General features: G+C 37.4%; 4 protein-coding genes across 5 annotated transcripts; 3 read left to right on the top strand and 1 right to left on the bottom strand.

The window, feature by feature from the left end:
* The first annotated feature begins 1,429 nt into the window (after positions 1-1,429).
* On the top strand, positions 1,430-8,370 carry LOC137711300 (uncharacterized). 2 transcript variants are annotated; one of them, XM_068450528.2, is made up of 13 exons: positions 1,430-2,666; positions 2,786-2,963; positions 3,261-3,373; positions 3,492-3,593; positions 4,162-4,231; positions 4,818-4,873; positions 5,644-5,694; positions 5,804-5,908; positions 6,314-6,358; positions 6,842-6,947; positions 7,033-7,238; positions 7,439-7,525; positions 7,832-8,370. In XM_068450528.2, the coding sequence occupies exons 1-13, from the start codon at positions 1,626-1,628 to the stop codon at positions 7,997-7,999; spliced, it is 2,328 nt and encodes a 775-aa protein (XP_068306629.2). In that variant the 5' UTR covers positions 1,430-1,625; the 3' UTR covers positions 8,000-8,370. The 2 variants fall into 2 exon arrangements, with proteins under 2 accessions (XP_068306629.2, XP_088551558.1); XM_088695432.1 differs by lacking the exons at positions 4,162-4,231; positions 4,818-4,873 and having other exon boundaries at positions 1,431-2,666.
* Positions 8,371-10,829: 2,459 nt separating this feature from the next.
* Positions 10,830-15,200, top strand: LOC137711169 (isochorismate synthase 2, chloroplastic). Its single transcript, XM_068450377.2, has 15 exons — positions 10,830-11,067; positions 11,269-11,457; positions 11,893-12,137; positions 12,465-12,582; positions 12,684-12,800; positions 12,896-13,039; positions 13,216-13,290; positions 13,385-13,453; positions 13,557-13,675; positions 13,856-13,913; positions 14,048-14,158; positions 14,289-14,373; positions 14,518-14,615; positions 14,710-14,802; positions 14,905-15,200. Exons 1-15 carry the CDS (start codon positions 10,954-10,956, stop codon positions 14,950-14,952), a joined length of 1,683 nt encoding a protein of 560 aa, XP_068306478.2. The 5' UTR covers positions 10,830-10,953; the 3' UTR covers positions 14,953-15,200.
* A 633-nt stretch (positions 15,201-15,833) lies between these two features.
* LOC137711168 (pectate lyase-like) lies at positions 15,834-17,913 on the bottom strand. Its single transcript, XM_068450376.2, has 4 exons — positions 17,524-17,913; positions 16,730-17,384; positions 16,392-16,634; positions 15,834-16,310 (listed from the first exon to the last, which is right to left on the bottom strand). Exons 1-4 carry the CDS (start codon positions 17,730-17,732, stop codon positions 16,092-16,094), a joined length of 1,326 nt encoding a protein of 441 aa, XP_068306477.2. The 5' UTR covers positions 17,733-17,913; the 3' UTR covers positions 15,834-16,091.
* Positions 17,914-19,133: 1,220 nt separating this feature from the next.
* Positions 19,134-20,307, top strand: LOC137710203 (uncharacterized). Its single transcript, XM_068449146.2, has 2 exons — positions 19,134-19,415; positions 19,608-20,307. Exons 1-2 carry the CDS (start codon positions 19,274-19,276, stop codon positions 20,180-20,182), a joined length of 717 nt encoding a protein of 238 aa, XP_068305247.2. The 5' UTR covers positions 19,134-19,273; the 3' UTR covers positions 20,183-20,307.
* The last annotated feature ends 2,236 nt before the right edge of the window (positions 20,308-22,543 follow it).

Genomic DNA, 22,543 nt, shown 5'->3' on the forward strand with positions numbered 1-22,543 from the left:
CAAAGAATGAATTTGATCTTCAATTTAAAATATTTACACTAGTGGAATTTATATACTTAATAAAAGTATGAATCAACTATAATATTAATAATTATATACATTTAATATTTGTAATAGATTAGTAGTGTATATATTATTTTTTTTATTAGGCTTTCATTTTCGAGTGTAGATATAGTACTTGAACGAGAAATGTTTTAATGTTTTCAAGTAATATTTATGTCGCAATGTGTGGTATGTGCAAATTGTAAAAAAATATTTTTTTTTCTTAACGGGTCATAACGGGTCGGGTCACTTTACCCGTTGGGTAAAGTGACACGACCTGTTAAGGACCCGTTAAGATAATAGGTGTGACACGACACGACCCGTTAAGATAACAGGTGTTACACGAAAAAGACACGAACACGACAGATACGACCCGTTTGCCAGGCCTACGGCTAATGATTAATATTTTACGTGGTCCTTGTACCGTTGATTTATTTGATATACTTTAATGATTAAACGATGTCAAATTCAAATGACTTTTGGTAGATATAAGACATTGAATAGTAGGCTTATTTTTAGCTACGCTTCCTGAAACTTAATTTTGATCTCACTTTGCCTCTGTAACTTAAAAGTCATCACTTTACTCTTTAAAACTCAAAATTCATTCCACTTTGGCTTGTGGACTCTCTTTTATTCTTAAAACTTATAGGTCGCTTTTAGAAACATATGTGGGAACCCAACACTCAATAAGACTACATCGCATATGCAATAAATTTGATTATAAATTGCCATTATGCGATAATGTCTAACCATCAAAGAATATTAAGTTTAAAAGAAATAAAAAAAAAAGAAATTGATTAGCCTGGAGCACTCAAATCAAACTCACATAAGAAATTAACATATCTAAGTTAATGTAGAGTAAATTTTAAGTTTTATAAAGACGACTTTCAAGTTTTAGGAGTAAAATAGGGTCAAAATATGAGTTTCAGAGGACAAAATAGAACGAACTTTTGAATTTCAGGAAGTAAAGCGAGATTAAAATCGAGTTTCAAAAAATATAGCTAAAAATAAGTTTTTAAATTATGAAATTTCTATTGTAAATATACGTTATTTGTAAATGTGAGAATGAATCAAAGAAGGAAAGCAAGTATTATTCCAACAAAAATGTCTCTCCTCAATCTGGGAAATTTCTATTGTAAATATACTTTATTTTGTTCTTATGTTTCCATTAAAAAGCCTCGCACGTTTTTCAGACCGAAACAGCGGGTGCATTGGAAAATTAAAAAAAAAAAAATCAAAATGATTTAAAATTTTTGAATATTAACCGTAAAAACAAAATAAACAGTAAAATAGATAGTATCAAAATTAATTTTTTAATATAAAAATAAGATTTTTCTTTAAAGTAAAGATTTTTCGTAAAAGTTTCCAAAATTTTACCGCTTTGCCTCTCCCTCCTACAGTTCAACTGCAAGTCCGAAACAATTTTTCAGCTTTATTTTTTTTTTTTGTGGAATATTCAGGCCATGCTTCTCCTCTTCTCTTCTCCGTTGACCGATTCGAAACCCTAGCGTCCCTCACAGTATCCGAAACCCTAATTTCAATTATTTCCCCACGTTCTGACGATCTTCAAATCAGAGCTCGTCATGGACCCTCAGCACCAACAATGGCGGCATAGGCCTCCAATCCCAGGTACCCTCTGCCCTATTTGCTCAGTTTCTCACTTCCCCTTTTGCCCTCCGCATCCGCCCTTCAATAAAAACCCGATCTTCCCTTACGATTCGGGTCACCCCTTCCAAAGACCCGGTTTTGACCCTTATATGGGTACTCAGAGCCCATTCGTGGGTAATCTGAATAACGGGTTTGAAAATCCCAGGCCGTGGCAGAGAACCCCTAATTTTGACTTAGACACATATGGTAAATTTCCGTACAGAGAAGGTTTGGCGGCGGCGGCGCCGCCGCCACCACCGCACGGTCCGCCACCAGGGCCGCTACCGTATGAATATGGTGGCAATGCGTACGTTAGTGAAGGTGATAGGAACTTTAAAAGGCCGAGGGTCGATGGTTCGGGTTTAAAGACGGAGTTTAACTCGAACAATGCGAGTCTTTCATCAGATAATGACCGCAGATTGAAGCTGATTCGTGATCACGGTGGGGCGGGATCAGTTTCTGATAGTAATACTGTCTCGAATAGCGGAACGAACAGGTATGCTGAAGAAAGTAATGATTCTAGGCCTGTGAATGAATCACAGCATTCCCATGTGAATGCACCATACTATGATCATACCAATCAGCTACCACAACCCTACGGAATTCAGCAGCATTCTGTGAGACAGTCACTTGGTCAGCAACTGCCTGGAGTTGCTCAACAAGGCACCACTCCGAATATGAATGAAAACGGATGCTACTTTTCGACCCCTGCTAGTGGTAGATTTGTTTCTGAAAATGCAGGTCATCTGCGGGCTTCTCGATCATTCAGTGGGCAGCCTCCTCTTCCCACCACTCCACCACCTCCTCTTCCAATGGATCCGCCATCAAAATCGTCATCTTCATTGTTTCCAGTTTCCTTTGGTTCCTCACCAATGAGGTCTTCAGCCTATCCGCCATATCCTGAAGCCCACTCTCCGGCGCAGCCTTATTTTCATAGTAAGCCATTTTCACATGCTTCTACTGGCTATATTATGGAGGTATAGTTACTTCCTCGTGTGCTTTTATGGTTTATCTTGCATTGTAGTTTGCGTTGCATTTTTCGATTAGGCTTCTCGCCTCCTAATGAAATTTTTTTTCTCCTTTTGTAATTCCGAAGCAATCTCATGCTGCCCATCAAAACTCGTCAAAGCAGTATCTAGGAGAGGGATATCCATTTCCACGAAAGCAGTCATCTTTGGATAAGCCAAAAGTTATTGATGCCTCACACTTATTTAAGCAGCCACATAGAGTCTCTCGTCCAGATCATTTTGTGATAATCCTACGAGGCCTTCCAGGTACCAAAGTTTGTATTTGTAATATGTGCAGGTGGTATTTATTCATTTCTCAGAAGTGCCCATTGCTTTCCTTAAGTCCCTTCGAAAATGCTAACTTTGGATCACTAGTCGTCTGCCAGTCTAATACAGAAGCAAATAATATTTAATTTAGTGCTTGATCAGCAGTCTAAAGCTACTTTCATACTTACCCCTTCAAAATTGAGCTGAAAACTACAGAACGCCCATCCATCCCACTTACTTTCGGAGTTTTTCACCTTTGACCATATTCTGGAAATCTTACATTGTATTTGATATCAGGTAGTGGAAAGAGCTACTTAGCAAAGATGTTGCGAGACTTAGAGGTTGAAAATGGTGGTGATGCTCCACGAGTCCATTCCATGGATGATTATTTTATGACAGAAGTAGAAAAGGTTTTTTTATTCTTGTCTCTTTTTTGCCTCCTATTACTTTCTCAGAGCCGTCTTTAGTGTTCTCTGGGCACTTGAGAGAATTTTAACTGAAGTGTTATGTTTTTTTGTTGTCCTAAAGGTTGAGGAAATTGATGTTTCAAAATCTTCGAGTTCAGCTAGAGGCAAGAAGGGAGTGGTGAAGAAGGTGATGGAGTATTGTTATGAACCTGAAATGGAGGAGGTAATACAGTTCAAAATATGCAAAACTTAAAGAAATTTAGTTTGACTTTAATGTCTCATGTTGAAATTCTTGGCCTTTTTCAGTTTTACAATTATGTTACTTGATTAAAATTTACAAAGTTCATGCCTTTTGGGAGCTGTTATGTAAATTCTGTCGTGTCGGGCAAAATTAGCCCTGGGACTTTGTCTTGGTCACTGTTGTATAAAAAGGCTGCTATAGAATTTGATTCCACCACCTTTCAAGTGATCAATATATATATTGGCACTTTCATTTGTTATTCCAGTAAATTACCACTTCAACTTTTGATAAGTTTAATCTTTCTGTGTGCAAATTGCAAATAGACAACTTTAGTATGTAGTTGTCTTAAATCCTTGTGGAATCTCTTTTGGTCAGGGGGTGGGTGGTAGATGTTGGTTATTTATTTACCTCGTGTCTTTTTTTCCTCTTAATTTCTTTTTGCAGCCAATTATGATTTTGACATGCCTAGGGATAGAATGATCAAAGACTTCCATATTTCCATTCATGTAAAAATGGCATCATTGTTGATGTTGTCATGTCTTTTCTCCAGGCTTATCGGTCGAGTATGCTAAAGGCATTTAAGAAGACCCTTGACGAGGGTGTTTTCACCTTCATAATTGGTATGCCTGCCCTTTTTTTTTTTCTTGACCAAGGTCAGAAAACATCAAACTTTATATCTCTACTCGCCCCTCCACCCCCCCCCCCCCCCCCCCCCCCCCAACCCCTCTTCTTTGCTAGCTATTTATAAAGGCTTGGGAATTTCTGAGATTTCCAGATGGAATTACTTGCGAATTTCGTAAAATATGGTGAAAGTTTTTTGCTCCCACGATGTTTGGCCAGTGTGTACTTTGATTTCAGTAGCTCACACTGGTGCTAAGCGCCCAACTATGAGACTTGTCTCCCTTAAAACATGGATGCATAAATGACCTGCCTGAATTGTTGTTTAGATAGGATTTCAAACTTGTTTTTCATTATCTTAAAAAAAAAATTGTAGTCTTGAGGCATAAAATGATAAAAGTGATTTGAGGTTATTCTACCCGTACCGGTACAGGCATGCCAGTACCTTTAGTGAGCAAAATGATCTAGTTTGATTGTAGATTAAGTGATGATGCAGTGCCCATGCACTGCCTTCATTTTAACTAACTACAGATGCAGTGTTGTATGGAAATTGACCCTTTTGTTGGTGGTATGTGTGCTTCGTCTTAGTGGATGACCGCAATCTGCGGATAGCGGATTTTGCTCAGTTTTGGGCAATTGCAAAGGTATAACTTCATTTCTCTCTTTCTCACAACCTCTGCCATGTGTTCCGTAAGTGTCAACTATTTGTGTAATGCGTTCACCATTTTCATGAGAAACCGGGTAGTGGCATCATGTTTCATAGACCTTGTCCAATGTAGCCCAGGCACTTTATTAGAGAGCTAACGAGAAGTTTACTAGTGTGCCAATATTCTAGATTAGCAATGCTGCAATCTGTAGTTTGTGATTTTATGTATTAGCTTTACATTTTCTTTAAGTAGGTAGATGGGGTATTTTGATGTCCTGTCTAAACAAGCATCAGTTCTTCAACCAATATTGTTTTGGGCTCTATAATCTATTTGATTATGTTCAAATACGGAGACTTTGTATAGACATGGGGTTAATTACATGTGGCTGTAGTTTGGACATACAGAGGTTGGGTTTCTTATGTGCCTTACCTACTTACTAGGTTGTAAGGTGGGATTTAGGTATCAGCACTTCGGTTTTCATTTATTAGGTCTGGATATCAAGTTTAGTGGTGCTTTTTTTGTAAGTCTGCTACCCACGTAAGGAATCTGATCAATGCAGGCACCATGCACGAAATTTCGTGTAATTTTCCATCTGGAAGCAATTTTCCTCATTTTTACTAATATTTGTATGATTGGTTGTTTTTCTAATATTCAATGGGGGTTGAATTATGGCCCAAAAAGTCATAATAATGGTGGTTGATCATATAATACTGAGTTGTGGATTGTCTATCTTCTGCTTCACTCATTGTTCTTTGTTTTCTTTTCAGAGTTCGGGGTATGAAGTTTATATACTAGAAGCTCCATATAAGGATCCTGCGGTGAGTATCATATTTGTGTTTTATGATAATTCTCTTTCTTAAAAGCAAGGGTAACATTAGCCATAAAGTTGGAAAGGTTTTTTTTCATATATATTTTTGTTAATTTCAGGGTTGCGCAGCTAGGAATGTGCATGGCTTTACCCAAGATGACATACAGAAGATGGCTGGACAATGGGAGGAAGCTCCATCCCTATACTTGCAATTGGACGCCAAGGTTTGTTGTCATTTAAATTTACCTATCGCTTTAGGTTAGGATGGAGGAGTTCAAAGCAAACATCAGTTTTAACTTGTAGGTATAAACTGTTGAACATGGAGGTCGAGTTAATGCTTTTTCATTGATAAGTTGTAGGATGACCATTAGTTTTTTTGGCCAAAAAGTTAGGACGGCCGTTAACTTGTGAATTTAAAAGAAACTATTTTCTTGTGGGCCCATGAGAGCTATACACCTCCACCTCCTTCCCATTTGGGGTCCGAAACTACTCAAGGATTCAAATCCAGGACTTAATAGGGGGAGGTACCACTACAAGGGCCAGTGAAAGTAACACAAACCTGGGATTATGTGATCACTTATATTTGCTTACGGGCTTTTGTTTGACATTGTGTATTGCTGGCTTGACAGTCATTATTCCATGGAGATGACTTGAAGGAAAGTGACATTCAAGAAGTAAGTTAAATCACATTTGACTCTTTTGCTTTTCTTTTATTTTGACAACAGTTCTCTGGTATCAGATATGCCTGAATTGCTAAGGCGAAAAGAAATGTGTATATATAGTGTACCAAGCAGATTACCACATTGTATTGATCATGTTGACCATTCTGTGAAGTCAATGATCAACAGCGTTGTGGTTGTCGTGCATTCACGTTGTGTGGGTGAAACACCCTGTGGATATGTATCGACTTGATTACTTACTCATTAGACAACTTAGAATTGTACCACCAATCATTGATTAAACTCCAATGGCTGGTCACAAAATCCCAATAGACCTTTTCTTTTGGTAGATAAATGTCAGTTGGATTTTAATCCAATGGCTAGTGAGTGAGTTACTGTGCTTGCTGGTGACTAGGAGATCATTACTGTATATTTTGGACCCAGATCTATTTTTATTTTGGTTTGATATGAATCCATTTTTCATATGAGATCTACCAGGTGGACATGGATACAGAAGATGCTGATAATGATGGTTCACCAGGGTTGGACGAAAGAAAGCCTGAAAAGATCATAGCACCCCCTGCTGAAGATGATGCTCAAAATGGTATTTTGGGCTTATAATTCTTTCGTATTAGTAATTATGTGAGGGGTGATTTGAGTTATTAGGTTTTGTAAATCTTAACCTTTAGGGCCTTCAAATGATGGGAAGAGCTTCGATGCTGAAGAAGACCATCCAACTGAGGAAGTGAAAGAACTAGGTAGGAGTAAATGGTCAGAGATATTAGATGATGATGATACTGAAAAAGCTGATGGTGTGAAGGGTAAGTTTAATGCTCTTTCTGGATTGATTCAAGCTTATCGCAAGGAAGCAAAATCTGTATGCTGGAGTGACCAGGTATGTATTTTCTCGTTCTATCATTTGCTGATGTAAATGCTTAGTTGATATAAATATTTTAGATCATGACTCGTTTTTATATTTACTTTCAGTGCAATAATTGATCGATAACTTACCTTTAGAACAAAGGTATCACGTTATAGTGGTGTTTATGTATACATATCTCTTAGTCGTTGCAACCTTGCTCTTCCTTCCTCCAGGTTGGCTATACTGGGTTTTCAATAGCAGCAGCAAAGAAGGCGAATGTCTTGTCTTTGGTGATTGGACCGGGTTCTGGATACAACTTGGTTAGTGTTACTTCGCTATCATAACACCACTACATTATGCCTTTCATGATATAAATTATAAAGTTGAAACCTTCGACTCTGAAAAGAAACCTTGTGTTCAAGAGTCGCATAGAAATTAGATGTAGCTTCGTCTTTGTTATTGTACTTTCTTTTCTGCTTGGCTAGTTGTTGAGATACAAGGTTTCCCCTTCGTTTCCAGAAACAGTTCTTGTAGTATACGCGTATGCACCATCTATGTGTTGTATCTATTCCTTTATAGGTCCAGCAAGATGATCTCGTTAAGTTTTTTACTTCCAACACCTGCAGAAGTCCAACCCGTTACCCGAAGAAGAGAACTCTACTACCCATAGCAGCGGTGAATCGAAGAAGCAGAAAGCATTCCAAGAGCAACTTCGTGCAGAACGCCAATCTTTCAAAGCTGTATTTGACAGGAGGCGGCAGCGGATTGGTGGACTTGGTTTGGGGGAAGAGTAGTTCATACGAGTTAGGATTATTCCCCTCAAAAAGTGTTGTTGGAATATCATTTTTTGTTAGTAGATGAATATAGCTGTGTTGTTTGTTGTGCATTGACACTTGAATGAGGTGGATCAAAAATCCCTCTGATTTTGTAGTCTTATTACTAGACCTGGCAAATGGGTCATGTTTTTCGTGTCATACTCGTTATCTTAATGAGTTCTTACAGGTGACCCAATAATGACATGAATCGTAAATGGATCATATCGTTTGGCGTCAGGTTAAGGGGTCATGCAATAATAGCCATGTCTAATGTATAAACCTTGCAAACTGGTCGTGTTTGTGTCATTTATGTGTTATACCCATTATCTTAATGGGTGATTTGACAATGATCTGATTTGTTAACCTATACTTAACGGGTAATCCAACAATGACTTGAATTGTTAACAAATTGACTTAAAACTTATTATTTTCGTGTTATTTTGTGTCAAGTTAATGAGTCGTACAAAAAACTAACAGGGCTAAGGAGGCACAACTATTATCTACCCCCATCGCACACTCTATTGTATGAATAACTGAGGTTGATAGGATGTAAATGAATCAGAAGAATAATCATATGTTTCTTAAAAAAAAAACCCCTATATTTTTGGTTTTTTTTATTAGCACCTCACAATATATTGAATACACTCCTTATTAAAATTTAATCTTAAATGACTTACATATTTAATATGTAATGACAATTTTGACCTTATAAGGTTTTAAAAAAAAAATCCAAATTACTTTTCACATGTATATCCCAAGTTTATTTATCTTCTTCTACTCATAAAACTACTCTCATCCTCCGTTGTAGAATTAATGAAACTACAAACACGTTAATTGGAAAAATTATTCTTGATGAATAAAACGTGAAATCAACGTTTCAAAAACTTTACATGAAGTAAGACTTCGTATTTTCATTGTTTTAGTGATTTCAGTCACCAAAATATTGGCAGTGATATCATAGTATTGATTCTTTTGCAATCATTCAGTTTAATTGGAGTGAGACTAATGAGACGCTCCATTGATGATATATGCAATACTTCTATTGATGTCCAAGTCAAATCGAGCAGTAGTTTAGACTAAAATAACCAGAGACCTTTAGCTTACAACTGCTGTTTGGAAGTTTCTTAAGGTCTTTGCAATATCCAATATCCGGAGAAGAAATTTTTTGGTGAGACCAAACTGATGGAGGCAACTCCTTTATATCACTGCCACGTAAACTTAAGAATTCAATATTGCCTGGCATCTTCGGAAGATACTTGAGACTCGTGCACTGTGGAAAATATGTAAGAGAATGCTTTTTCTCATTATATTTCTCTACAAGATTACAAGGATATATATACATGATACAAGTGTGTAGGTAGGACAAGGTAGCCGTCCTAGTGTGTAGGTAGGACAAGGTAGGACGGCTGTAGGGGACAAGGTAGCCGTCCTAGTGTGTAGGTAGGACAAGGTAGGACGGCTGTAAGACGGCTAGTGTGTAGGTAGGACAAGGTAGGACGGCTTGACGGCTTGACGGCTGTAGAAAATATGTAAGAGAATGCTTTTTCTCATTATATTTCTCTACAAGATTACAAGGATATATATACATGATACAAGTGTGTAGGTAGGACAAGGTAGCCGTCCTAGTGTGTAGGTAGGACAAGGTAGGACGGCTGTAGGGGACAAGGTAGCCGTCCTAGTGTGTAGGTAGGACAAGGTAGGACGGCTGTAGGACGGCTTATTCTTCCAATATGCACCCTCTAAGTTTAAGAAAAGTAAGCTTGTGAAGATATTGAAAATATCACGAAACTTCAACCAAACTTTTACTATAAAAAAGATTTATATGACCAAGTTTTTTACTTCGAGAAAGATTTGGAACTTCAGTTAGGTTTTTGGAGGAACGCATGTTGAACACTTTTAAATTCGTAAGATTATGTAAAAAATTGAAAAGAAACAGCAAGAATCAATACCTTAGCATGATTAATTTTCTGCATGATTGCATATTATAAAAGCAGTAAAAAAATAAAATAAAAAATAAAAAACTGCTGATAGAAAATATAAGGTATATAGTGAGAGTGTTGGGGTGTGAGGGTATTATAGGAAAGTAAATGAGGTGCATTAAGATAAGTTTTAATTAAAAAAAAATATGAGGTGTATTAAGTACGTGGGGTGTATTCAACAATATGTAAGGTTTCAATATAATAAACCATATTTTTAAGGAAATATACACAAATGGAATTTGTTGCAAACTTTTCATCAAAATTGAAACCCGAAAATATTAAGACGTCAATAACTATACAAATGTGGGTTAGGTAAATCCGTCTTTAAAACATTGGGGTTTTTATTTCGCTTATGGTTTTTAAAACTGAGTCTATTTGTATTTATTTTCAGTCTTTATATATCGTACATAAGAAAAGATTAGGATCCTAGACGGATCTTGATTGTGGGGGATCGGATAATTAATCAATCGTGTTCATTCATCTTATATTGCATGATCACAAATTATTTTAAAATTAAATATAGACAATAACTAACAAAAACTGATCGCACAATGTACAATAAACTGACGCAATTGATTGATCTTCCAGATTCTCATACAGAGAATCCGAAAGAGATCCTCGAAGGAGAAAGATTCCCTCCCCTCCTAATCTCTCTCCCTTTCACTTCACTCCTATTTAACCAGTTATGGTTTAACTACGTCAATATCTTATATTAATTTTTTAAAAAAATAATAAAATAAAAAATAATATACGAGAGGAGGGAAGGGAAATGAATGAGAATAGAAGAGGAGAGAATCATATTATATCTTCGAAAGACACTTTTCTAATCCGGAGACTAGATTAGAGACATGCACGTGTCACATTTCCCACCAAACATCTCTATAAAGCATTGGAGGAGAGCTCCATCAACTATCGGCTGCTGAGACCAAAGCTCTCCCTCTCCTCCCCCTTCTCATGGCCGCTGCTCAAGCAGCTGCAGCTGCTCGGCCATGTTTCATGGATCCCGAAGCAGCCGCCAAATGCAGCATCACAGTTTCCAGCAGGCAAACCATTCATTTCTCGCACCATGTAAACCTACTTCATTCCTTCTTTTTCCCTCATATATGCGCCCTGATACGATACGGGATGTTACTGTTACGTTATCTTAAGTCAATGACGCACTGCCATGCTAGAAAGTTAAGACGCAATAGCAGTCCGTTGTTTGCTTGGGAGGCATCCCAGTGTAGATAAGTTCATGTCATCTAATATCCTCCTTCTTTGTGTGAACAGAGGTCTCAGTTGCGTACACTTTCCATGAATGGTTGCCAAGGAGACTCTCACCTCCCTTTAGGCACCGTTGAAACGCGCTCGTTTCCGGCGGTTCCATCACCTTCATTGGCTCTGGACCGGCTCAGCTCCGCCATTTCGGAACTGAAATCAAACCCGCCTCCGTCTTCCTCCGGAATTATACGTCTCCAGGTAAGTTTAAAATGCTCAATGCCATTCAAACTCAATTCTTACTTGCTCCTGTTCGGTGTGATCTTCTCTTATCTGTTATTGCCTAGTAGGCCAAAAAAAGCTTTGTTTTTAGAGCAATGGGATTGTGCCACGTGGTTGGGTAGCATTGGACGGCATGGGCTACATCCCTATCCCTTATCCTGCACTGCTTAGCACAATGCACATGATATCATATGACATAACGAATTGCCTTTGGTTTGGAAAACAAAAAGACATACAGATTACAGTAACAAAAACTAAGTAGAAAATTTCTCTTGATCTCTGATCGTTAAAATATTCTTTCATGTTACAACGCGTCTCATGTAGACTAGTTATACCATATGACTGTGTTTTAGTACCATGTAGTAATTAATCTTAACTCATGTACTAGTTATACCATGTGCATTGTGTTTTAAGGTGCCAATCCAGCAGCAAATTGAAGCAATCGACTGGCTTTACGCCCAAGACCAATTCCTTCCGCGCTGTTTCTTCTCCGGCAGATGCCAAACTGGTCATTTTTCTGATCTTTCCATTGATTACACCAATGGAAATGACCAGAATCAATCAAAACACAAGTTGGTCAGCGTTGCCGGAGTGGGGTCTGCAGTTTTCTTTCAGGATGTGCATCCCTTCTCGTACAGGCATTGGAAGTCCTTAAAGAGGTAAAACAAGAAAACATATTGCGACAAGTTCAGTGTCCTTCCATTTAACCTTTATATTTTTCTCTAACTGTAGCTGGAGTGGGATCCATATGGACAACATATCAGTAACATATCGATAACATAGCAATTGTCATATTGATATCAACAATATAAACAACATATAAATAGTTGATATGTATTTATATATTGTTGAAATCGTTGCTGATGTGGATCCCCCCCCCCCCCCCCCCCCTCCTACAATTGAGCGCGCGACCCCCCTACGAAGGGGAATGATTTCAAAATCGAATATATAAACTCAAGTCTAATTTTCTCATCTCTTGACTGAAGGTTCCTCTCTACAGAATGTCCACTTATTCGCGCTTATGGGGCAATCCGTTTCGATGCAAGAGCCAACATATCATCTGAATGGGAGGCATTTGGTTACTTTTATTTTATGGTTCCACAGGTAGAACAATTATTTGCTTTCGTGCAGTTGTTTCAATCCATAAAACGTGTTTGAATTCTCGTAAGTATTTATGCCATCTGCTGCTAGATACTCAATGACAGGTTGAGTTTGATGAGCTTGAAGAAGGTTCAATGCTAGCAACAACCATTGCGTGGGACAATGCGCTTTCGTGGAATGTAGGACATGCAATTGATGCACTTAAAGCTACGATGCATCAGGTTCAGATAATCTGACCGAGTTCAATCTGCTTCGTGTAGTATTTATTGAAGATATTCATGTTTTTATTTGTATATGAATTCTTGTGACTATGCAGATATCTTCTATTGTTTTAAAGCTTCGAAGACAAGTTCCTTCGACACTAATGTTAAGGAATAATAACATCCCGTGCAAGACGTATTGGGATCTTGCTGTTAATAGAGCTTTGCAGAAAATAAGAAGCAACTCAGCGCTTATTAAGGTACTAGCAGCAGATAGTACACGCGCGTAACAGCAGAAAATAAGCGAAGGTGCGTCTCAATGCTGTTAATTGAGCTTTTCGGTGTGTCAAGCTTGTTTTCAGTACTGAGATGCACCTTTGCTTCATCTTTCTCTCTCCCTCCCTCATTAACGAATCATCTTGTGTTGGGAATTCAGGTGGTACTCGCACGTAGCAGCAGAGTAATAACAGCTACTGATATTGATCCCATAGCATGGCTAGCGTGCTTACAGGTATTTTTTTTTTTCTTCAAGCTATTAACCGGTGAATTTTCTCCGTAAAGTAATAAAAAGTTATGATTGCTACATCTGAGCTAAACTTCATCAGGTTGAAGGTGAAAATGCTTATCAGTTTTGTCTTCAGCCGCCAAATGCACCAGCGTTTATTGGAAACACGGTAATTGTCTCGAAAAGAAAAAATTACACATTACAACTTATTTATCTTCTATGATCGTCTTGAAAGTTGTTTGAGTTTTGATTTTGATGATCCTTGTGAATAGCCAGAGCAACTGTTTCACAGAAAATGGCTAGGCATTACTAGCGAGGCTCTGGCTGGAACCCGAGCCAGAGGTGAATCGATGCCCGAAGATCTTGAAATAGAACTCGAGTTACTTTCCAGGTTTAGCTCGACCTTTCCTATTCATTTTCGTGATGTTATACTTTAATTCCACTGCTTGGAATAGTCTTGCAAGTATCCAACCTCAGCGTCAAACGAGCATGGAATCCGTGAGAATTTCTCTTACATCCATAATTTTAGTAAGTTTCAACTATTTAACAGCCAATAACATTCTCTTTGCAGTCCGAAGGACCACCTTGAGTTTACCATTGTACGAGAAAGCATACAACGAAAACTGGAGGCAAGTTTACTTTTGGGTACTTTTATGTCTGAAATTTCGTTGTTGATTTCATTTAATGGGGAATAAATCAATGCAAATACTGAAATCTGTAAACTGAAAGTAAAAATCGCGGTACTTACTTTCCTGTTTTGCAGAATGTATGTGACAGTGTCCAAGTTGAACCAAAGAAAGCAATCCGTAAATTCCCTCGAGTCCAACATTTATATGCTAAATTGGCTGGCAGGTTAAGAAGTGAAGATGATGAGGTAACTACATTGCATTGTTTTACTTGTATTCTGCAATCCACTAGCTTTATTTCTGAAGGATATGTTCAATTTCTGCCCCATAGTCCTTGTCGAATTGAAGTTTTACGAGCTATCTGTGTCGATCTTTCAGTTTGACGTATTGTCTTCTCTTCACCCAAGTCCAGCAGTTTGTGGATTTCCAACAGAGGAGGCACGGCTTTTAATTGCTGAAACAGGTCCATCTTGCTACTACTTTGTTTTTGTTTTCTGTACGCCTATAATCCTTTGGCTCTATATACCCAATTCATCTAGCTGTTTTGGCTCAAATAGAAGATTTTCTTGAAGACTGAGATTTCTTTATATTCACAAAATTCTTTCAGAAGTATTCGACCGAGGGATGTATGCTGGGCCGGTTGGTTGGTTTGGAGGAGGAGAGAGTGAGTTTGCGGTTGGCATTAGGTCAGCATTAGTGGAAAAGGTAAACCAAGTGTATTATTTTGCATACACTCTTTTACATAGGCATGTCTTCATTAGCACGCCGAACTCGTAGCACTAACCCTTCTGGATTCTAGGGTCTCGGCGCGATGATCTATGCTGGAACCGGCGTTGTGGAAGGAAGTAATGCATCGTTGGAATGGGATGAACTCGAACTCAAGATTTCTCAGGTGTGTGTTTACTTTCAAATTTGCATTATTGTGTATAAACAAGCATTGAGCATGAGAGTAGAGGCTTCAATAAACTTTTACATGTTTTGGTCAATGATGCAGTTCACCAAGTTGCTTAAACTTGAAGTGCCTCTAGAGATAAAAAGCTGATATACCGCGAGGACTTTCAACCGAAAAAGGTCAGCGCAGTTCCGAAGTTCTCAGTCAGAATTCTTTGATGACGATATAATTTTTCGTTGTTTGCTTCCTTGGGTGATTTCCCCAATGGCGAGCGTAAAACAGATTTGATTTGTAAAAGTAAAGTAGAAAGTCGAATAACCTTTGGAGTCGGGTATTCTTTTCGCACTATATATTATGGATACAAAAGTAATGAGAAAATTCAAATTCAATACTGTCAACTGATCGGAAATAGGATTTCATCGCAAGTGAGAAGGTAAAAATTCAAAATATATCTTTGTATCTTGACCAATGTTTTAGAAGGCTCGCCTCAGGGCGCGCCTAGGCGCCCTGTGAGGCTGGGCTAAGGGTTGCCGCCTCTGTTTTGAGGGAGTGGATGGAAGGCATCGCCGGAGCCGCCTAGGTGCGCCAAAAGGGCTTTTTTTTTTTTTTTTTTTTTTTTTTTTTTTTTTTTGTACTCCCAAACCCAAATTTTGGGTAGGGTTTTAATTGCCTCATACATCTTCCTTGCACTATCATCTCTCTGCTTTTTTTTCTGATTTTTATTTTTTTATATAATGGATGTGTGTGCTGTCTACGTGCTTTGTTATATGTGTGCTTATTGTGCTTTTCATCCTCTATTATATATATATATATATAATATAATATATGTATATATATATGTGTGTATATGTATTTATAATATATGTGTGACTCAGGGTGATTATTTATTAATAATTTTTTTTTAATGTAATATATATGTATGCTCAGTGTATATATTAAAAAATTTAGGTCCCGTGAAGCTTCGCCTCACGCCTAGGCTGGGCTATCCCTCAGATGCCTCGCCCACACCTCACGCTTTTAATACATTGATCTTGACTGGAAAGAACAGATTAAATCAACTGCAATCAGAAATTTACATTTCTGTGTATACACCTCAAGTTAATGTTTCCCAAATTCTATCATATAATTTTCCCTTCTACCCCCAACCTCGATCGAACTTTATAAGAGGACAGTGTTTTCTTATTACTCTTCACTGTCTACTGCTACAAAAACCTCTGTGTTTTCAACAGGGTTCAGTTTGAGATTCATATATTTATATACATATTTGTTATGGTTGTTCAACATATACTCTAGCATGGCTTCCCTTTAATGCATTTAAGAGGACCTGCAAAGCGTGTGAGCTTCGCCACGAATGTCCCAGGCTTTGCCTGGATCATATCCGCCTCTGGGAGATTCCTGATTGGGCTACCAGATTCAACAAAGAATGCTCCATTCATCATAAGATCGTTCTCCGATCTCCAATTCCACGATTTCCACACGTTCTCTACTGCATAATCCCTCTTAGTCACCTAGATAACAAGAAGAACAGCATCGAAAATTAGTTCTTGTGAGTAATTTTTTAAGAACAAGTACTACAACTACTGTTTTACCTCTTTACTCGCTTCATTTAACGGAGCAATGAAGCGGTTGCCCTGGCTAATTATGGTAGGATGTTGGCTGCCACCAATAGCGTACATAAGCCAATGCGTGTAGTCGTTGTTTACAACATGGAAAAACCCCCAGCGGCACCTTGGCATACGCTGAGTTAACCCCTGACCGAAATGGTTGAAAGCAAGAGTTATCTGCATCACTTCATCCTGAGAGTTGCTATCACTTGAACCAAATAACATCACCTGCATCATGAATCAAAACGACACAAATTAGTGAATAAAATGCATTTTTTCACAAAGGATTGGTCTCGATTTGAATGTAATAGATGGATTTTTACATCATTATGATTGGTGAAGTGACAATTGGATATGGTGATGGCTGTAGACCCCTGGATGGCATCAATGAGTCCATCCTCGCAATTTGACGCGGAGACATGGTCTATCCAAACGTTTGAGGCTCCATACATTGATATACCATCACCATCACTACGTGTGCGTTGTCCATAGTGATTCACCGAGTCCCTAATCATGCCACCATTTCCAGCCTTGTTATCGTGAATGTGGAGGTTATGGATGATCACATTCTTCACAAACTGTAGTGTAATTTGGCCACCGTCTTGAATGTGCACATTAGCACCTCGCGCGTCAATCGTCTTGTCACTCGTCACCATAAGCTCTTCGCTTAGCTTTATCTTCATGTCGTGAGCGAATATGATCCAGAGTGGCCCAGTTTGAATCACAGCGTGGCGTAGTGTCCCTGGTTTCGGGTTCACGAGGTCATTGTCGGAGTTATCTGTCACCACATATATTTCTCCAGCCTTGCCTCCTGTCGTCTTGTGCCCAAAGCCTTGGGCGCAATCAGCCAGCTTCTTGCGATTTGTTTCCCAGTTTGGATCGCATCTCCAGCAACAATCAATAGGGTTTGTAGCCAGGCATGGACCCTTGTACTTCTCTTTTAAGTTCCTTCGCGTATTGTTCATGCTATCGAAGGTGCTGCTTCCAGTAGACAAAAGCTTGTAAACAAACATTTCGAAACCAAAAAATAAAGATGCTTTGAAAATCGTAGTACATGATGAAGCAACATTGACTTTGGTTTGAAAAAAGCTTGTTTCTTGTGCGACAAGGGACTTACTTGTGGACTTCCTTATTGAAACTTCCAGTGACTTCTGCAGGATTTTTATTGTAGGCTTTGTTGGCGGCCTGCTTCGCCTCTTTAGCTCGACCTTGCCAGTGCTCGTCGAAAACCGCAATGTTGGCTGTCACCGTTGCCGGAATTGTTATTGCAACAATAAATATACATAAAATAAACACATTTAGCTTGTAAGCAGCTTCCATTGCCATCTCTCCTCCCAAATTTTCACCTTAATTTTCACCAAAATTTATTAATTTTCATAAATTATGGGTGTGAAACCAGACCTACCAGACTGCTAGGGTTTGAAGTAATGGATTTAATTTTCAGGGCAGGGTAGGGCAAGTTTCCAGGGCTAATTAGTTTTTTTGTGTATTTCAGAATTGTAGTGGAGATGGTTATGCAGAACTAGATAAACTAAATGAAGCAAAGAAATGGGAATGAGACGTGGGGAGGGAAGAAAGGGGAGCCCTTCTCCCCTTTCAACGGTCGAAATTCTTATTTGCCTTCTAATTTCTTATGCTTATTGGATGAGCTTTAGTTTTGTTCTCTTCCTTTTCTTTCCCTTCTAATTTTATACAATCTCTCTTGACCACTTCTCGAGAGTGTTACTAATAGTCAACATCTAAAAAAGAAAATGGTATAAAATGTTGTCTAAAGTATAATATATGCAACTTTATAGAACGAGGTAGAAACATACGTATTACACTAACTGATTACATTGTTGATTATATTTCTTTTAATTATCAGATTAACTTGTATACTGAAAGTCTATAACGATATGAACAAATGTAGTAGAACTAATTTGATTGAACACTAGAATGAGGTAGCTATTTTTGAAGAATGTAAAATATTTCACTCAAAAATCTGATAGAATAAATTTTTTATTGAAAACCCGAATATGATAGGAATTAACTTAATATATGCATTAGTGATACATCTAATCCTCAAACTTGAATGTCCATGTAAAACACGTTACTGTACGTGTTTTAAAAATGACTGAAAGCGCTTAAGAAAAAATATTTTTGGATTTCAAAAGCATATGAAGTGCTTTCTACAAGAAGAATCGGTTATATGCTTCTTGTAGGAAGCACTTCAAGTATTTTTGAAATATTCACTTGCATTTTTACTAATTAAGATTGGTCATAAAAATATTTTCACCAAAAACGTTTTAAATCATTTTAAAAATACTTTTAAATGAGTCCTTAACTACGAGCCTAGGGCCATGTCTGAAGCATGCAGGTATCATTAACTTCGGTTTAATGGAAATCAAAATCTATCTTTCCGAATCAGATAGATGTGTAGAAAGATCTAAAAATTCTTAGGTCATTTCTAATATTAAAATTATAAACCGCCGCCGCAAAGACAGAAAGAGAGAGTTGTACGTAGTCTGGAGTTTGGACGCAATGAAAGCAAGGAATGCTGTCCTTTTTCCACATGTTGAAACCCCAATAAGCCACCACCCGAAACTTGACATGCAGTCCAGCCCACAGCACCCATCATGCATCATCCATGCAGAAATATTAAGTTTGGAATATCCAAGATCGAATGCCTGCCTCCATCTTCATTTCCCACAAGGAAAACCTGTTATTTTTTCTGACTTCTTCAGCTAGCTAATTGGTATCCTTCCCCTATATAATCCTTGAGCTATTTCCATATCTATATACAAAGCATTACACTGATCATTTTAATTAAGACGCAAAGCAAGCTCTTAATTAAGTTATAAAGTTCAGTTTGTATTAGTTGACCATTGATGGCAGATATCAGAGGATCAATGAGAGCTATGGGAGAGAGATTACTGCCATCGACACCCACACCCATGCGCGAAAAGATTGTTCCTTCCTCAGACTGGACAGAAGACTCCAATGGCCATTACCTTCTCGTTGATCTTCCAGGTACCGCAATATTACAGCATGTAATTGTTCTCTTAATGTTTTATTGTTTCATTTCTTTAAGAAAAGCATAATGCATGTGTGCATGCTCTAATATTCGACTCGTATAAAATAAACATATAATTATATCCTATAGAAATTAGCTATATGTGTTGACATAAATTTATGGTGCTTAACTATACAACTGTGTCTTAGATTTTAAAAAGGAGGAGGTCAGGCTTGGGGTGAATATCTCAGCTGGCCACATAACAATCAGCGGAGAAAGGCAAGTGAACGGAAAGAAAACCGAGTATTTTGAGCAGAATTTTACCCTTCCACCAAACTCAGATGTTGATAAGATCACCGGAAAATTTGACGGTGAGATTCTCTATGTCACTGTACCAACGGTGGCAACAGCGGTCGAAGAACAAAGGAAAGAACCTGAAACAGAGTATGAAAATGTCCAAGGCGGCGCCGCTGCTGTCACGGAACCTCCTCAAATAGAGAAGAACGAAAATATGGAAGGCTTAAGACCCAAAAATGAAGGAGAGCATGGCTCAAACAAAGTTGATGGCATAAAGTATGGAGAGATAAGAAAATTATTAGGAGAAGGAAATAGGCACATATTCTTTTCAGCGGAAGATATAAGGAAATGGGAGGAGGAAGGAGGGAATATTATAAGGACTGCAATGGAGATGTTGAACAAAAACAAAGGGATAGTTATGACTGCTGTGGTTGCATTTTCATTAGGGATGCTAGTTTCTCGTAAGTTCCAATCAGCCGGAGAATGAGCTAATTAAGGCTAATTAAGCTGTGTGTTAACTGTTAATTACGTGTCATCACATCGTATGGTTGTTGATATAAATGTACAGAATAAAAATTTCAATCAATAAGTTAATCCTCAGCTATATTTCTATGAAAAAAGGTTTAATCTCGTTTGCGTTTTGTCTTGAAATGTTTTGAGCGTGATGATCACAATGTCACATGGTGTTGTTAATCTTATTTCTTTTGCCCGACTTTGTTGTTGGATAGTAATATCCATTTGGGTGAGACTTGGGCTGGGCGGCTGTTATTGCTCGTCGAAATCCGCAATGTTGGCCGTCACCGTTGCCAGAATTGTTATTGGAAAAATAAAAAAATACACAAAATAAACATAGCTTGTAATCAACTTCCATTGCCATCTCTCCTCTCAATTTCACCTTAATTTCCTTATTTCCCTTATCTTTTGTTCAAATTTTTTCTCAAAAGAATTTTTTTTTTTTTCCTATATTAACGGGTGTGAAACCAGACCTTCCAGACTGCTAGGGTTTGAAGTAATGGATTTAATTTTCAGGGCAGGGTAGGGCAAGTTTCCATGGCTAATTAGCTTCTTTGTGTATTTCAGAATTACAGTGGAAGAAAGAAAGAGAAATGTATGCTTAATTAATTTTTTTCAAAACACGCTAGTGTAACCAACTTAACTACGAGTGCCTAGGGCATGTCTGAAGCCTGCAAGAATGATTAACTTTTGTATAATGAAAATGAAAATCTATTTTTCCAAATCAGATATGTGTAGCAAGATCTAAAAATTCTTAGGTCATTTCTAATGTTAAAATTATAGACCACCGCCGCAAAGACAGAAAGAGAGAGGTGTACGTACGTAGTCTGGAGTTTGGACGCAATGAAAGCAAGGAATGTTGAAACCCCAATAAGCCACCATCCGAAGCTTGACATGCAGTCCAACCCACAGCACGCATCATCATGTCATCATGCATCATCCAGGCAGAAAAATTAAGTTTGGAATAACCAAGATCGAATGCATGCCTGCCTCCATCTTCATTTCCCACAAGGAAAACCTCTAAAGGTTTTGATAAAATCATGACTTCCTCAGCTAGCTAATTGGCAGCCTTCCTATATATAATCGTTGATCTATTTCCTTATTTATATACAAAGCATTACGTTGATCATTTTAATTAAGACGCAAAAGCAAGCTCTTAATTAAATTGTTTCTACAAGGTCCAGTTTGTATTAGTTGATCGTTGATGGATCAAGCTGGTATCAGAGTAATCAAATCTGGTATCAGAGCATTCCCACGCGAACACTGGTACAAAACGATTATTGTTCCTTCCTCAAAATGGACAGAGGACTCCATCAACCATTGCCTTCTCGTTGATCTCCCAGGTACTGCAATATTACAGCATCTAATTGTTCTCTTAATGTTTTTAGGGGCATTTAGATCCGAGTCCAAAAAATTGAGCTACTTTCCAATTGAGTCCAATTCCATGTGCCTTATCAGTTTAGGTTCAACTAATTTTTTTATGTCTATTTTACCCTTTTATAATCTAAATGAAAATATATTTGAATTTTTTGGTTTATCCAAATTTTGAATCATTAAAGCCTTTAATCTATTCAATATCCAAGGAAAAAAAATTAAAATTAAAATTCATGGCATGTTTATCAACAACAAAATCTACTGATATACATTCTTGATAAAAGTAGATTACAAAAAGAAAAAACCTATGACATAGGTACATAAATACAAAATATGTCATGAAGATATATTTAAATAATATCTAATTAAACTAAGGTGGAGGTAGATAATGCAACTAATCTGTGATGCAGGTAGGCAATGCAATCAATCTGCGATGCATGTAGTTAATTTACAAACAAAAAAACATATGATACATATGCAATTAATCTCTAATATGGGTAGAGTATTATAAATAAAAAAATCCTATGGTAAAGGTAGATAAACACAATTAATCTTAAATTATCAACAAAATATATAATATATATAGGTAGATAAATACAATTATTCATGATACATGTACATTATAATATAGAAAAATTAAAAAAAAAGGACAAGTGATATAGGTAGATAAAACCAAAAAAAATTGGGAAGAAAAATGATATTGAGGGAGAAAACACTAGAGAAAATGCTAATTCGATAGAACTTCAAAATTAAAAAAAAAAAAAATATATATATATATATTAAGGAAAAAGAAGCCAAAAAAAAAAAAACAAAAAGACGAAGAATCCAAAACACTAATGCAATTTTTTTTTTTTAACCAATCAAATGTATATTGATCATTCTTATGGAAGAGGAGGAGAAGAGGAATATTATGGAAGAAGATTACTCGGCAAAATAACACAGGAAGAGAAAGATATTGTGA

This window comes from Pyrus communis, chromosome 6, assembly GCF_041283825.1.
Source record: "Pyrus communis isolate YQ-2024b chromosome 6, ASM4128382v1, whole genome shotgun sequence".
In the NCBI taxonomy this organism is placed as follows: Eukaryota; Viridiplantae; Streptophyta; class Magnoliopsida; order Rosales; family Rosaceae; genus Pyrus; species Pyrus communis.